General features: G+C 50.0%; 4 protein-coding genes and 1 pseudogene across 12 annotated transcripts in view; 2 read left to right on the plus strand and 3 right to left on the minus strand.

Annotated features, from left to right (window-relative positions):
* The window catches only part of LOC148671859 (GTPase IMAP family member 8-like), a 372703-nt gene that overhangs the window by 315320 nt on the left and 41441 nt on the right, over nt 1-15942 (plus strand). The window lies entirely within an intron of this gene.
* Nucleotides 1-15942, minus strand: part of LOC148671865 (uncharacterized) — a 297768-nt gene that overhangs the window by 201241 nt on the left and 80585 nt on the right. The gene's annotated exons all lie outside the window — the stretch shown is intronic.
* LOC148671872 (uncharacterized) overlaps nt 1-15942 on the plus strand; it is a 183987-nt pseudogene that overhangs the window by 104042 nt on the left and 64003 nt on the right. The gene's annotated exons all lie outside the window — the stretch shown is intronic.
* The window catches only part of LOC148671873 (uncharacterized), a 641462-nt gene that overhangs the window by 85096 nt on the left and 540424 nt on the right, over nt 1-15942 (minus strand). The window lies entirely within an intron of this gene.
* On the minus strand, nt 2411-6757 carry LOC148671877 (GTPase IMAP family member 4-like). The gene is made up of 2 exons (XM_088632784.1): nt 6691-6757; nt 2411-5070 (listed from the first exon to the last, which is right to left on the minus strand). The coding sequence occupies exon 2, from the start codon at nt 4235-4237 to the stop codon at nt 2891-2893; it is 1347 nt and encodes a 448-aa protein (XP_088488910.1). The 5' UTR covers nt 4238-5070; nt 6691-6757; the 3' UTR covers nt 2411-2890.

Raw genomic sequence — 15942 nt, forward strand, 5'->3', positions numbered from 1 at the left:
CAGAGAGGGGTGGGAGGGGGGAACAAGCTGCCCAGCTCTGTTGTTGAAGCCCATACCCTGGCTCCTCTCAGGAAACTGCTGATGAAGCCGGGATCAATTAACGTCCGACTAATTAACGAGCGAGTTGAACCCTGTGGGTGTCATTCCCAGTGTGGCCCAGCAGCAGGGTGAAGGGCTGCAGGTGGCGGCACCCCAAATCCCCCCTCAGAAAAATGACACCTGACCCCGCCGTCTCTGGCCACCTACTGTGTGCGCTTTCTTGTGGCTCCCTGGTTCGATACCAACAGAGTGGACCGGGTCGAGACAGCAGGACCGTCAGGCTGCGCTTTTGATCTCAAACCGTCAGGAAGGATAGCAGTCATTTCACACAGACACCAGCGCCAGCCACCCCCATCAGGAACACGCAGACTCCACACACACAGACACCAGCGACCATCAGCAGGAACACGCAGACTCCACACACAGACACCAGCGACCCCCAGCAGGACCACGCAGACTCCACACACACAGACACCAGCGACCCCCAGCAGGAACACGCAGACTCCACACACACAGACACCAGCGACCCCCAGCAGGAACACACAGACTCCACACACACAGACACCAGCGACCCCCAGCAGGAACACACAGACTCCACACACACAGACACCAGCACCAGCGACCCCCAGCAGGAACACGCAGACTCCACACACACAGACACCAGCACCAGCGACCCCCAGCAGGAACACGCAGACTCCACACTCGCTCCTCCAACGCAGTTTCACTCGCTTGTCCTCGCCACCCGGCTCAGGGGACGAGTGATGACAGATTCAGGGAAAGAGCACCACCGACAGTGAGTCACTGGGGAAAAGAGAGACTCTTTCTCTGAGGAGCAGGGCGGTATTGGCTTCGACATGCTCGCTGGAGGTGCTGTGGTTCCAGTTTGCGATGTGATGAGAACAGAGATTCGTCCAGCAGTTTCAGGACTCAACCTAAAAAGTGACTTTTTAGCTGATGTGACAGAGGAAAAGCCTAGAGGACCAGGTATTGAAGAGAAACAGGAACGTGTGTTTTTACCTCCTTCCAGCTGAAGTACAGCAGTAGAAACCTATTGTTCGCGTCTTTAGAATGATACAGAAATGATACAGAAATGCTGTTGGAAAACAAAGGTGATTATGAGAGAAGTAGTTGAATAAAAATCGGAATCAAGCCCTGCAGGACTAAAGAGATCCTGCCTGTTGTAACAGAGCTGACTGACAGGAGCTGGTATTTCATACCAGACTGAGAGGATTATACTGGGGAGAATAACAGACAGTCAGGAGATCAAATATTGTAGGGTTACACGTTACAGGACTCCCGTCTCCTGTGGAGACACCTGTGGGGTCGTGTCAGGGCAGAAGTCCCACATTGTAAACCAGTGTAAACTGGAACTGGGACCAACCCGGATCAAGACCAGACCTGAGAGCTTCAGGACTCTCTCCCACTGGTGTCCTTTTCTCTCTCTCTGTCCTGTGTCCTAACAAACCCCACTAATCCCCCGTGTGGGAAAGAGGACCCGCTCGTCCCTCCTGTCCTGTCCCGGTGTCGCCGTCACTGGGACTGGAGCAGCCGGAGAGGAGACGCACTTCCAGAACTTTCCTTCCCGCTCGGCTCTTCCCCTCCTGAGGAAAGAGCATCTTCCCACACAAACAGCCCGTTTCTCTCGGAGACGCCCGCAGCACAGGGGGCCTTTTCCCAGGACACCAGGACTCCCCTCGTCTGCGGAAACACCCGGGAAGAGCCTCCCAGCCCACAGGAGGGGATTCCCAGTCCTTCCCGGGATTTCCAGGACAGGAGCGGCTCCTCAGCTGGGAATAAAACCGCCCCGAGAGGAGCTCCAAAAATAAAGTCGTAATTCTGAGATTGTAAGTCGCAGTTGCGAGATATAAAGTCCTAATGACCAGAAATAAAGTCGCAATTCTGAGATTGTAAATCGCTGTTGCGGGATATAAAGTCCCAATGACCAGAAATAAAGTCGTGATTCTGAGATTGTAAGTCGCCGTTGCGAGATATAAAGTCCCAATGACCAGAAATAAAGTCGTGATTCTGAGATTGTAAGTCGCCGTTGCGAGATATAAAGTCCCAGTTGCCGGACGAGCCGGTTCTGCTCTTTGATTATCGGCTCAGGAGAATAAAGTACACATATACATCCTGTAACGCCCGGTTGTGAGGAGGAAGCGCCCCTATAAGTGTACTGTATAGCTTGTTGTTAAGTCGTTAAGTAATTACCACCCTAAAGATGTGTGCGTGTTCCGTCATGTGTGTGTATACTCTGTGGTTGATAAAGAATAAAGCCTGGTTCGTTAATCGCGTCTCTACTGGTCCTTTGTCCTGAGAAGAACCTGTAAATGCTACAATATATTCTGTTACGCACACATATACAATGTCAGAATTATATCCAAAAGTATTCATAACATTTATATATATACACAAAGAATAGCAAAATACAAACATGATCAAAATAGAACATTATTTAAAATTAGTTTTCTTCACATGGGACACTAAGGGCTGGTTTTCAGTGAGTCGGATCTCTTACGAGGAAGAGATCAGTGTTTCAGTGGAAAGTCCTCACTCTGTGTCCAGGAAGTATCCGGTCTTCCTCTCCCGCTGGGAAAGACTGTGTGGATCAGTGACTGACCTGCGGCAGTGTCTCTGTATCTCTCTGTCACTCGGATAACACTGCCTGAGCTCCTCCTCTCCCTCTCCTGCTCCTGTCTCAGTGTCTTCAGCTCTCTCTCAGCTCCTCGATCTCCTGTCTGTTTCTCTCTCCTGTCTGTGGGCTGTGTGCTTTTGTGTGTCTGCGGGCTGTGTGTGCTCTTGTCTCAGTCATCTTCTGTGACCTTCTTCTCGATGTGCTGCTTGTGGTCCTCAATCACTCTCCTGCATCTCCTGTGTGTCTCTGATGCCACACAGTGAGTCTGTCTATCACTGTGTTTTGTCTCTCTATTCTCTCTCTGTATCTCTCTACTGTCTCTCTCAGCTCCTCGATTTCCCTCCTGCAGCTCCTGTGCTCCTGTCCTGCTGGAGTGAACTGTGTTGTCGACACACTGACCTGCTGGAGAGTCTCTCTGTGTCTCTCTGCCTCCTCTCTGGCCTTTTCCTCATAGTGCTGCCTGAGCTCCTCCATCTCCCTTCTGTGTGTCTCCTCTCTCTCTCTCCTCTCCCTCTCCTGCTCCTCTCTCACCTCCCCCATCTCTCTCTGCAGCCTCTCTCTCTCCCCTCTCTCTCTCCTCAGCTCCTCCTCCAGCTCTCTCCTCCTCCCCTCATCCCTCTCCTCCCTCAGCCTCTCCTCCAGCTCTGCTATCTTCTCCTCCAGCGCTCTGATCTTCTCCTCTCGTGTCTGGATCTCCTCCTCCATCCTGCGGAGGTGGTTCTGCAGCTCCTTCTGGTGCTTCTCCCTCAGTCTCTCCTCCTCCCTCTGTTTGCTCTCCTCTCTGTCCCTCAGGATCTGCAGTTGCCTCTGTCTGATCTGGGACTCGGCCTCCTGGTACGTCTCAGTGCTGTAGTAGCTGCCCTTGTTTCCTGCTACCAGCTCCTCTATCTTCTCCAGCAGCTCTGTGACCTGAGTGCTGCCCCTGTCCTTGTTGTTGAGGGTGTGATACCTGTTCCCACACTTCTCCAGCAGCCACTGGAGCTCCCTGCTGCCTGTGTGCACAGACTCCTCCAGCGTCCTGCTGGTCAGCTCATCAGCGTGGGTGAGCAGGACCATGGTGTGTCCCAGGGCCCTCTCCCCGAATATCTCCAGGACTGTCTCCAGTGTCCTCCTCTCCTCCCCTGAGGATCGGCCCAGCGGGGTCACCAGGAGGAAGGCGTGGGGTCCCGGGGCAGACAGGTTAACACAGAGCCCCACATCCCGTCTCCTGTCCCCCTCAGACAGTCCATCGTGGAGCCAGTCTGGAGTGTCCACCACAGTCACCCGTCTCCCGGACAGTTGTCCTGTCCTCTTCCGGCTCTCCTGAGTGACCGCGGAGCTGCTGGCTTGAGAGGGAAACTCCTCTGAGCCCAGGATGGTGTTTCCTGCTGAACTCTTCCCAGCACCAGTCCTGCCCAGCAGCACCAGTCTCAGCTCAGTGGGGCGGGGCTGGAGTCTGGGTTCGACTTCACTCACTGCAACAGGAGGAGAGACAGGAGCATCAGGGAAGTTACACATAAGAGGAGACCAGCCTTTCCACATACAAGAAGGGTTCAGTTTGCTCAAGAGACAAAACTTAAAAGTCATTATAAAAGAAACTTATAGTCCTGGGCATCATGATAACTACATAGTTTTACCTGATGTTCATGATTTTCACTCGTTTCAGATACTGAAGAATCTGTGTGTATTTGCTGGCCTCAAGCAACAACAGTCATGCTGTAGTACTGTACTGTTACAGGGGCAGAGTGTAGAAGGATGTTAATTGAAGGAGGAGAGATAATCTCTTCACTCCAGCGAAGAACAGCACTCTAGGAGAGTGTGCAGTCCAGTGCAATCATCCTGCTGGTATTTCACTCTGAAACTGACCACACCCAGAGTCCAGAGTCCACTGTGTCTTTATTACTGTCAGGACACCCAAATACCTCAATACCTCCTACCCTGTACCCTACCACTGTCAGGACACCTCAATACCTCCTATCCTGTATCCTTCTACTGTCAGGACACCTAAATACCTGGTACCACATCTCCACTGCTGGGCTGAGCTGCAGTGATTCAGTGTCTGTCGGTCAGGAACTGTCCCTTCAACCCTGAGACCAGCATTCTTGACCACTTTGTTAAAAAGCAGAATTCAGACTCCAGGCTGTTCAGTAATTCTCCATCTCACCCTGTTTGACACAGATTCTACAACAGCCTGCTGCTGTTCAGTCAGACTCACTGATCTGCAGACAAGCTGTGACGAGTCTTTCAGACTGATGTACAGAAACAGCTCTTGTCTGGGGTTCTAATGATCTGCTGATGGGCTCTTTCACCCACTCCTGTCCTGCTGGACTTCAGAGCTGCCTTTGACACTAACAGATCAACTGAGGAGGCAATCTCTGAGAGACGCTGTGGTGCCTCATGGGCATCAGCCTGTCCCTCCCCTGTCAGAGAGAAAGATCACAGATTATTTACATGATAAAGTTCTCATCACAGATATCTTCACTCTTCATCCCATTTCAAATTTACGATAAAAACTTCTCTATATCTTTTCTATTGTCCCTGCCCTGTGAGAGAGGAAAAACACAGATTGAGGTTAATTTTCTGTGTATTCTCTGTGGTATACAAAAATGTTCTGTTAATGTTAGGTAATCAGACTGTATTCTTACAACATTCTTATTCTGTATTCTTACAATTGATATAAAATATATATATTTTATTTTTAACTGTTCTCTCAATAGTACATGTTTATTTTTCATCAGGATTTTTTTTCTTAGAATAATTTAACCTCACTGAAAGGTTAGATTTCTCTCATCTGATAAACAACACAGACATTTTTTCCATCACCTTCCTTGCTCATCTTTACCAAGGGTGCCAATACTTCTGGAGGGCCCTGTAGAGTCCCACTAACACTCAGTGTCCAATGGCAGTTCAGACATATTTGGGACTCCTGTGTTCAGTATGAACCTTTATACCACCTTATTTTAAAAACACATGTAAAAAACTGTAAAATCATTCAGTCCATCCTGATTCTTCAGTAGTGAGTCTAAAATGTCACATTTCATAAAGACATGTTTGGGACTCAGCCACCTGGCTGGGAAATCTGTGTGTTGTATAGTTTCAAACCGCTTAGAAACTAACTACTGTGATGCACACTGAAGAGAACTAGCATGATGTTAGTTTAAAAACAGTGAAACTGACAAGCTGGAGGAACTGAGTCTCTTTATTCTGAAGGGAGTGTCCCACACTGACAGGGTGAAGATAGTGAACCATATATATATACAAAATATTCAACATCCTCAGTGACAGTCAGTCATCATTAAAGACCAGTTAGATATTGACACCTCAGAGTTCCTCAGAATTAACACTGAAACTCAAAGCAACACTAAGACTTAAAATCAGGAGTGGGAGGCTCTACTGTACACAGAGAGGGGTGGGAGAGGGGAACAAGCTGATACCCTGGCTTCTCTCCAGACACAGCTGGGTGAGCTCCTCCAGTCAGGACAGGAAGCACTACTGTACACAGAGAGGGGCGAGAGGGGGGAACAAGCTGCCCAGTCAGGACAGGAGAAACAGCTGCACGAGAACCTGGAATCACTACTAATTATGGGCCAAATAAATTCCTCTGTTGTTCATCTGTACTGATTCCTCTCTGGTATTATCAGCTGTACAATAAACACGGCCCCTGAGCAACAAACAGGAAACGATCATATCTGAGCGTGTCTGAGCATCATGAATACTAACAGTGTGAATCCAATACCATCAGCAAACAGTCAGGTTTAACATCAATCATTCTACCTTAAATAAACACCTTATTAAAATATTTAGTGAATTCCAACCAGCTTGAGTTGACAGTACCGATCTCTGATCCCCAACAAGAGAAAGTGAAAGTAAAACAGTTTCTGTCTCTCTCCTAGTTCAGAGCCTGTGTGTCTGACAGACAGAACACACTCTCAGCAGACAGGAAGACACTTCTCCAGCTGCTGCTGTGCTCTGTGACAGAGAAGAGACCCTCAGTGACTCCCTTACCGACACTCTGACAGGTAGAACAAGAGAAAACTCACCAGGGCTGAGCGCTGCCATCTCTCTCTCTCTCCTTCTCTTCCTGCTGATGTGAGGTGGCGGGTTTCCTGTCCTCGCTGTGACGCTGCTCTGGCGCCACCTAGTGGATTCATAAAGTTAATCACCAACTGAACAGGTTCATCAGTAAGAGCAAAATAAAACACCAGAATACCCAGATCAACTCTTGCCAGCATCCTTGGACACTGGGGTCACACCCCTACTCTCACACACAGTGTCCTGATCTGTACCGACCAGCAGTCGGGACACTGGGGTCCACACCCCTACTCTCACACACAGTGTCCTGATCTGTACTGACCAGCAGTCGGGACACTGGGGTCCACACCCCTACTCTCACACACAGTGTCCTGATCTGTACTGACCAGCAGTCGGGACACTGGGGTCCACACCCCTACTCTCACACACAGTGTCCTGATCTGTACTGACCAGCAGTCGGGACACTGGGGTCCACACCCCTACTCTCACACACAGTGTCCTGATCTGTACTGACCAGCAGTCGGGACACTGGGGTCACACCCCTACTCTCACACACAGTGTCCTGATCTGTACTGACCAGCAGTCGGGACACTGGGGTCCACACCCCTACTCTCACACACAGTGTCCTGATCTGTACTGACCAGCAGTCGGGACACTGGGGTCCACACCCCTACTCTCACACACAGTGTTGTTGTACAGAGCAGGACTTTTTTTATATTTATACATACTGTGCGTGTCATTGACGACACCTCTACTCTTACAGTGTCCTGTCTGTGTCTCTGGTTTGTAATCTCTCTTATGTTCAGACAGACAAGAGAGAGAAATGGACTTTTATGTTTTTATATCGACTTTATTCTCCTGAGCCGATCATCAAAGAGCAGAACTGGCGCCAAAACCCGCTTCCGGCTCGTCCTCCGGGTGCCGCTGCGGCGCCAGTTGCTAAGCGACGCTCCGAGCCCGAGCGCTCGAGCTCCTCTCGGGCGGTTTTATTCCCAGCTGAGGAGCCGCTCCTGTCCTGGAAATCCCGGGAAGGACTGGGAATCCCCTCCTGTGGGCTGGGAGGCTCTTCCCGGGTGTTTCCGCAGACGAGGGGAGTCCTGGTGTCCTGGGAAAAGGCCCCCTGTGCTGCGGGCGTCTCCGAGAGAAACGGGCTGTTTGTGTGGGAAGATGCTCTTTCCTCAGGAGGGGAAGAGCCGAGCGGGAAGGAAATTTCTGGAAGTGCGTCTCCTCTCCGGCTGCTCCAGTCCCAGTGACGGCGACACCGGGACAGGACAGGAGGGACGAGCGGGTCCTCTTTCCCACACGGGGGATTAGTGGGGTTTGTTAGGACACAGGACAGGGAGATAGTGCTTCTAGATAGAGTGCTTCTGTACGGGTAATAATAATAATAATAATAATAATAATAATGCTATACGTTATTATTATTATTATTATTATTATTAAGTCATGCTTATTGGTACCCCCCATCAACTTTGTAAAGCCAGTCCTGTAACCCTGTCTGTAGATGGCTCTGTACTAGAGCTTCAATCAAAATTGAAAAACCTTGGGGTGATATTTGATTCTGGCTTAACATTCGACCCACATGTACAGCATACTGTCAAAACATCTTTTTTTCACCTTAGAAATATCGCAAGACTACGCCCTATGCTATCATTAACTGTGGCTGAAAAGCTGATCAACATATTTGTATTCTCCCGAATTGACTACTGCAATGCTCTGCTCCCTGGTGTATCTAAATCTACTCTGAACAAGCTGCAGTATGTCCAAAATTCAGCAGCCAGAATCCTGACCAGGTCTAGTACAAGTGTTCACATTACTCCTATCCTGGAGTCCTTGCACTGGCTTCCGGTCAAATTCCGCGTAGACTTTAAAATCCTCATGCTCACCTACAAGGCTTTACATGGCTTGGCACCTCAATACCTGTCTGAACTATTATCGCCCTACTCCCCACCTCGCAACCTCCGCTCTTCAAATTCTGTCCTCCTTACTGTCCCCCAAGCCCGTCTACATTGTATGGGCGACAGGGCCTTCTCCTGCTATGCCCCCAAGCTCTGGAACTCTTTGCCCAAGGATATTAGAGAGTCACCTTCTCTAAACTCCTTCAAATCCAGACTCAAAACCTTCTTCTTCAGAAAAGCCTTTACTTAACTGGTTCCATTCTTCACCCCTCTGCTCTTCTTAATACCATCTTCCACGGTCTCCTCTATTTTTATTGTTGTATTGTTGTAATTATAATTGTGTCCTGTCTTGTGAAATTTTCTTATTTATTGTTTAGTCTTCTTATTTATTGTTATTGTCATCCTGTAAAGCGCTTTGAGAAGCCACCTTTAAAGGCGCTATATAAAATAAAGTTTATTATTATTATTATTATTATACGTCTCTCTCACCCGTGTCCTCCGGTCCTGAGGAGTTTTAGAAACTGTCCCATTAAGACCTACAGCAGAGAACATTCTTACTGGGAAGCATCTTCCCAAATTGTCCTGTACGTGCTGGTAAATCACCGAGTCATGAATCAGTGTTACTGAAGCACATATAGAGATGTATTTGATAAGCGCCGAAGAGCGTGTGATGAAAACTAAGAGGAAACACTGAGTCTGAGACGCTGAGGTGAGAAGCGGAGAGATACAGTGTGAAGAGTGTGACTTCCAGATCCAAATGTTATAATAATAATAATAATAATAATAATTATAATAATAATAATAATTATACATTTGAATGATCTCGCTGCTTCGGCGGACCGGCGCGCGCCGGCTGTTCGATTCTTAACGGTCGCCCGGAGCTCCGCGCGAGCGCGCCATTAAAAAACAAATAAAATAAAAATAAAACCAACTCCAAGCCGTGAATCTGCATCGTCTTCCTCTTCCAGCTCCTCCTCTCCTGAGGGGAAAGAGCGGCCTGCTGTCGACAGGAGGGTGGACACAGACGGGCCCGCTCCCGGAGAGACTCGGAGTGAAAGACCGTCTCTCAGAGACTCCAACTCCCCCGGACCGGTGGACACGGGTGAGAGAGACGGCCGGGGTCGTCATCATCATCATCATTATTATTATTATTATTAGACCAGCAGGGGAGGGCAGTCGCGGGCAGTTCGGTCGGTCCGGTTTCCATGACCACGGGGCCGCTGACGATCCGGATTCATTCCGCTTCAGCCCGACAGCAGGTTCGACAGGTCCAGTTCGTGTGGGTCTGCGGGTCGAGCTGAGGACAGGAGACAGCTGTCGGTGCAGAAGCACACGGGTGTGCAAGAGCTGACATGAAAGCGCCAGGTCGTGTTTCTGTGAGTTTTTTTATAATAATAATCTACTTTATTTTATTTTATATAGCACTTTTAAAGGTGGGTTCTCAAAGCACTTTACTGAATGACAACAATAAATAAAATATATGTACTGTATACAAGATAAAACAAGTAACAGGTTTCAGGTGTGAAGAAGGCCGAAACGTGTTTTCTTTCTTTCTTCTTTCAGCCTGGAATAAACCTATTACTTGTTCTTTTATGAAATCGAGACTATTAAATGTGTGAACTTCATTATTGTGAACTGTTTTCTCATGTCACTTCTAGCTTTTCAAAGCTTCTTTGAGCCTGTAGTTTATATATAAATATTTATTAATACCGTAACGCTATGGGGTTCAGGCAGGCGCCCTTGGCACATCAGGTCGGCCCCACACAGTGGGGGGCTCGAACCCAGGACTCCCGCATCACTCACCAGGGACCCAGCTTGTTGAGCTAAAGAGAGATCTCTCCACACCCCAGGGGCTGTGGTCCTGCTATCACAGGGAAGGGCGGTGATGTCACCACTCTGGTACGCCGGCTCTTACACAGTGGCTGGCGGCCGTATGTGTTACAATACCTTATATGGTACTCCAGTCCCACAGCCGTTATATGAGCCTGGTAGTTCACTGTAATCACTCCAGTAAAATGTCCACAGTTGGGTAGAAATACAAGATTATTTGAATAGAAATATATCCAAACATAATGTATAACCTGTGTGTAGCATGGATAATGATTATGAGCCCAGTCTGGACTAGTCAGAGGAGCACAAGGACAGAAGAACAGGGGTTAACAGCACTGAGCTGGTCTGTATCACCTGATAGTGCCCAGTGTAGAGTCTCACTGCCCCTGACTCTGGAGTCCAGCCTCTCTGATGAGTCTCTATCAGGCTTTACAGACTGCTGGGGTTAACAGCCCTGAGCTGGTCTGTATCTCCTGATAGTGCCCAGTGTAGGGTCACACTGCCCCTGACACTGGAGTCCAGCCTCTCTGATGAGTCTCTTAAGAATATTGGTCCATTAAACTGATGAGGTATAAAAACAGGAGAAAGATCTTTATACACAAATACTGTTTGATACACAGTGAAACATCTCAATAGTTTCTTCCAATTACTGCATATATACATTAAATCTCAACATTTCAATGCAGCACATAAAGTAACACTATTGTACTGTCCCTTTTCTTGGTAATGTTCATCTCCCAACAGAGGATGATAAAGCTGGAACTCAGTTGACTAAAGTTAATAGAAAAACCTTCATCTGTAAACGTTCAAGGCACTTGGCAACTCAACAATCACAAGTCATTACACAATAATGCTGGCAAAAGGAGCCTTCTTCAAGAGAAGTATTGAGATAAGATACCATCTCCACCATGTTGGAGTCTCCACAGGAACAGGAAGTGGGATGAGGGAAGAAGGAGGGGCTTCAGATGGGAGGCTGCTGTGATTGGATACAAGCTGGGATGGAGCAAAGCTGCTGTTATTGTTCTCTTTAAACATAATTCATTTCATTTAGGTTAAATACATCCGTAAGATATACATTCATATGATTAGAGAATGTTTTAAGTGAGCAACACCTTCTCTCAATCATCTTCTGTGGCCTTTCTCTCTTGTGCTGCTTCAGCTTCTCATTCACACTCCTGTATCTCTTGTATGTCTCTTCTGCTTCGGGGGACTGAAATACCAAACTACTTTACTGTATCTGTCTACAACTGAATTGAGTCTCTCTACTGTCCCTTTGTGTCTCTCTACTGCCTCTCTCAGCTCCTCGATCTCCCTCCTGCAGTGAACTGTGCTCCTGTCCTGCTGGAGTGAACTGTGTTGTCTCTGCCTGTGTGTGCTCTCGTGTGTCTGTGCAGGCTGTGTGTGCTCTTGTGTGCTATCACTGTGTTTTGTCTCTCTATTGTCTCTCTGTATCTCTCTACTGTCTCTCTCAGCTCCTCGATCTCCCTCCTGCAGCTCCTGTGAACTGTGTTGTCGACACACTGACCTGCTGGAGAGTCTCTCCGTGTCTCTCTGCCTCCTCTCTGGCCTTTTCCTCATAGTGCTGCCTGAGCTCCTCCATCTCCCTCCTGTGTGTCTCCTCTCTCTCTCTCCTCTCCCTCTCCTGCTCCTCTCTCACTCCCTCCATCTCTCTCTGCAGCCTCTCTCTCCCCTCTCTCTCTCCTCAGCTCCTCCTCCAGCTCTCTCTTCCTCCCCTCATCCCTCTCCTCCCTCAGCCTCTCCTCCAGCTCTGCTATCTGCTCCTCCAGCGCTCTGATCTTCTCCTCTCGTGTCTGGATCTCCTCCTCCATCCTGCGGAGGTGGTTCTGCAGCTCCTTCTGGTGCTTCTCCCTCAGTCTATCCTCCTCCCTCTGTTTGCTCTCCTCTCTGTCCCTCAGGATCTGCAGTTGCCTCTGTCTGATCTGGGACTCTGCCTCCTGGTACGTCTCAGTGCTGTAGTAGCTGCCCTTGTTTCCTGCTACCAGCTCCTCTATCTTCTCCAGCAGCTCTGTGACCTGAGTGCTGCCCCTGTCCTTGTTGTTGAGGGCATGATACCTGTTCCCACACTTCTCCAGGAGCCACTGGAGCTCCCTGCTGCCTGTGTGCACAGACTCCTCCAGCGTCCTGCTGGCCAGCTCATCAGCGTGGGTGAGCAGGACCATGGTGTGTCCCAGGACCCTCTCCCCGAATATCTCCAGGACTGTCTCCAGTGTCCTCCTCTCCTCCCCTGAGGATCGGCCCAGCGGGGTCACCAGGAGGAAGGCGTGGGGTCCCGGGGCAGACAGGTTAACACAGAGCCCCACATCCCGTCTCCTGTCCCCCTCAGACAGTCCAGGAGGGACGAGCGGGTCCTCTTTCCCACACGGGGGATTAGTGGGGTTTGTTAGGACACAGGACAGAGAGAGAGAAAAGGACACCAGTGGGAGAGAGTCCTGAAGCTCTCAGGTCTGGTCTTGATCCGGGTTGGTCCCAGTCCCAGTTTACACTGGTTTACAATGTGGGACTTCTGCCCTGACATGACCCCACAGGTGTCTCCACAGGAGACGGGAGTCCTGTAACGTGTAACCCTACAATATTTGATCTCCTGACTGTCTGTTATTCTCCCCAATATAATCCTCCCAGTCAGGTATGAAATACCAGCTCCTGTCAGTCAGCTCTGTTACAACAGGCAGGATCCCTTTAGTCCTGCAGGGCTTGATTCCGATTTTTATTCAACTACTTCTCTCATAATCACCTTTGTTTTCCAACAGCGTGTCTGTATCATTCTAAAGAAGCGAACAGTAGGTTTCTACTGCTGTACTTCAGCTGGAAGGAGGTAAAAACACACGTTCCTGTTTCTCTTCAATACCTGGTCCTCTAGGCTGGTCCTCTGTCACATCAGCTAAAAAGTCACTTTTTAGGTTGAGTCCTGAAACTGCTGGACGAATCTCTGTTCTCATCACATCGCAAACTGGAACCACAGCACCTCCAGCGAGCCTGTCGAAGCCAATACCGCCCTGCTCCTCCGAGGAAGAGTCTCTCTTTTCCCCAGTGACTCACTGTCGGTGCTGCTCTTTCCGTGAATCTGTCCTCACTCGTCCCCTGAGCCGGGCGGCGAGGACAAACGAGTGAAACTGTGTCAGAGGAGCAAATGTGGAGTCTGTGTGTTCCTACTGTGGGTCGCTGGTGTCTGTGTGTGTGGAGTCTGTGTGTTCCTGCTGGGGGTCTCTGGCGCTGGTGTCTGTGTGTGTGGAGTCTGTGTGTTCCTGCTGGGGGTCGCTGGTGCTGGTGTCTGTGTGTGTGGAGTCTGCGTGTTCCTGCTGGGGGTCGCTGGTGCTGGTGTCTGTGTGTGTGGTGTCTGCGTGTTCCTGCTGGGGGTCGCTGGTGCTGGTGTCTGTGTGTGTGGAGTCTGTGTGTTCCTGCTGGGGGTCGCTGGTGTCTGTGTGTGTGGAGTCTGCGTGTTCCTGCTGGGGGTCTCTGGTGCTGGTGTCTGTGTGTGTGGTGTCTGTGTGTTCCTGCTGGGGGTCGCTGGTGCTGGTGTCTGTGTGTGTGGAGTCTGCGTGTTCCTGCTGGGGGTCGCTGGTGCTGGTGTCTGTGTGTGTGGAGTCTGCGTGTTCCTGCTGGGGGTCGCTGGTGTCTGTGTGTGTGGTGTCTGCGTGTTCCTGCTGGGGGTCTCTGGTGCTGGTGTCTGTGTGTGGAGTCTGCGTGTTCCTGCTGGGGGTCACTGGTGCTGGTGTCTGTGTGTGTGGAGTCTGCGTGTTCCTGCTGGGGGTCGCTGGTGCTGGTGTCTGTGTGTGTGGAGTCTGTGTGTTCCTGCTGTGGGTCTCTGGTGCTGGTGTCTGTGTGTGTGGAGTCTGCGTGTTCCTTCTGGGGGTCGCTGGTGTCTGTGTGTGTGGAGTCTGCGTGTTCCTGCTGGGGGTCTCTGGTGCTGGTGTCTGTGTGTGTGGTGTCTGTGTGTTCCTGCTGGGGGTCGCTGGTGCTGGTGTCTGTGTGTGTGGAGTCTGTGTGTTCCTGCTGGGGGTCGCTGGTGCTGGTGTCTGTGTGTGTGGAGTCTGCGTGTTCCTGCTGGGGGTTGCTGGCGCTGGTGTCTGTGTGAAATGACCGCTATCCTTCCTGACTGTTTGAGATCAACAGCGCAGCCTGACGGTCCTGCTTTCTTGACCCGGTCCACTCTGTCAGTACCGCACCAGGGAGCCACGAGCTGGATCGGCCAGATTTAAACCGGGTCAGAACCGGGTCACTGTTCCTGAAAGCACACACAGTAGGTGGGCAGAGACGGGGGGGTCAGGTGTCATTTTTCTGAGGGGGGATATGGGGTGCCGCCACCTGCACCCCTTCACCCCGCTGCTGGGCCACACTGGGAATGACACCCACAGGGTTCAACTCGCTCGTTAATTAGTCGGTCGTTAATTGATCCCGGCTTCATCAGCAGTTTCCTGAGAGGAGCCAGGGTATCGGCTTGTTCCCCCCTCCCACCCCTCTCTGTGTACAGTAGAGCCTCCTGGGCAGCTTGTGAACCCTGGGTCAGTCACTCAGAGGGCTTATAACAGCCCTGCCACTCGAGTGTCCCTTATGTCCATTGGAGGAGAGGGCTGAGGCGGGACGTCACTCCACCGTGGTGGAAGCCCATTGGCTGAGAGGGGACAGGGGGGCGGTCCCTGCGAGAACTCGGGGCAGGTGCGCTTCTCGTTTGAAGTTTGAATTCCTAACGGTCGCGCTTCCCGCCTTTCCCGCCGTGAGGGCTCCTGCCCCGCCGCGGTTTCCCGAGTTTGACCTTATTTTATCATTAATAATTGGTTTTAGTCAGCTTTTTATTAGAATACACAAGCTTTCTTCTTTCCCGCCCTCATGGACGCCGTGTCTCTGCGTCGCCGAGCTGAAGCCACAGGTCAACCGCGGTTTGAACACGTTTCTATCACTCAATTCGTGTGTTTTAAATATAATGTCGTCTAGAGCAGCAGTTTGTTCTTCACGGACGTAGATATCGGCGTCAAAGGAGTGGAAAAGTGTGCGTTTGCGTCAGTGTCATCAATATCATATGATATCAGTATTGTAACGCTAATATAATATAATACTGCGTCAGTATAATCGGTCTGACAGAGTTTTCGCCAGTCTGGGGCTCTTCAGCACGTTTATACACCTGTTAAACTTGACTGAGTCCAAAGTCAACGCGTTTCTGGACGTTTCTGCGCACCGAGAGGACGTTTGCTGTTCGTGTTGGAGACGGAAGATGTTTCCCGGGCTGTGGCGGTGAGTGGCGACTTGTCCCTCCGTTTCTTCATTGAAATCGTTCAGTCCTCAGGCTGATGAGAAAACAGTCATAGGAGTGAGAAAATGTCTGTGGTGAAATTGTGTAAAAGTGTGTCTTTATCATTGAGCTCGACGGGTTTGAGGTGAAATTGGGTCAAAAGTGTCGGTTTATCATTGAGCTCGACGGGTTTGAGGTAAAATTGTGTCAAAAGTGTATTTTTATCATTGTGCTCGACGAGTTTGAGGTAAAATTGTGTCAAAAATGTCTGTTTATCATTGAGCTCG

Source organism: Lepisosteus platostomus, chromosome 5 (assembly GCF_059453375.1).
Source record: "Lepisosteus platostomus isolate fLepPlt1 chromosome 5, fLepPlt1.hap1, whole genome shotgun sequence".
In the NCBI taxonomy this organism is placed as follows: Eukaryota; Metazoa; Chordata; class Actinopteri; order Semionotiformes; family Lepisosteidae; genus Lepisosteus; species Lepisosteus platostomus.

What these genes read in the sequence shown, in the direction of transcription:
- LOC148671877 (XM_088632784.1), bottom strand. Translation starts at nt 4,237, where the DNA reads ATGACTTTTAAGTTTTGTCTCTTGAGCAAACTGAACCCTTCTTGTATG.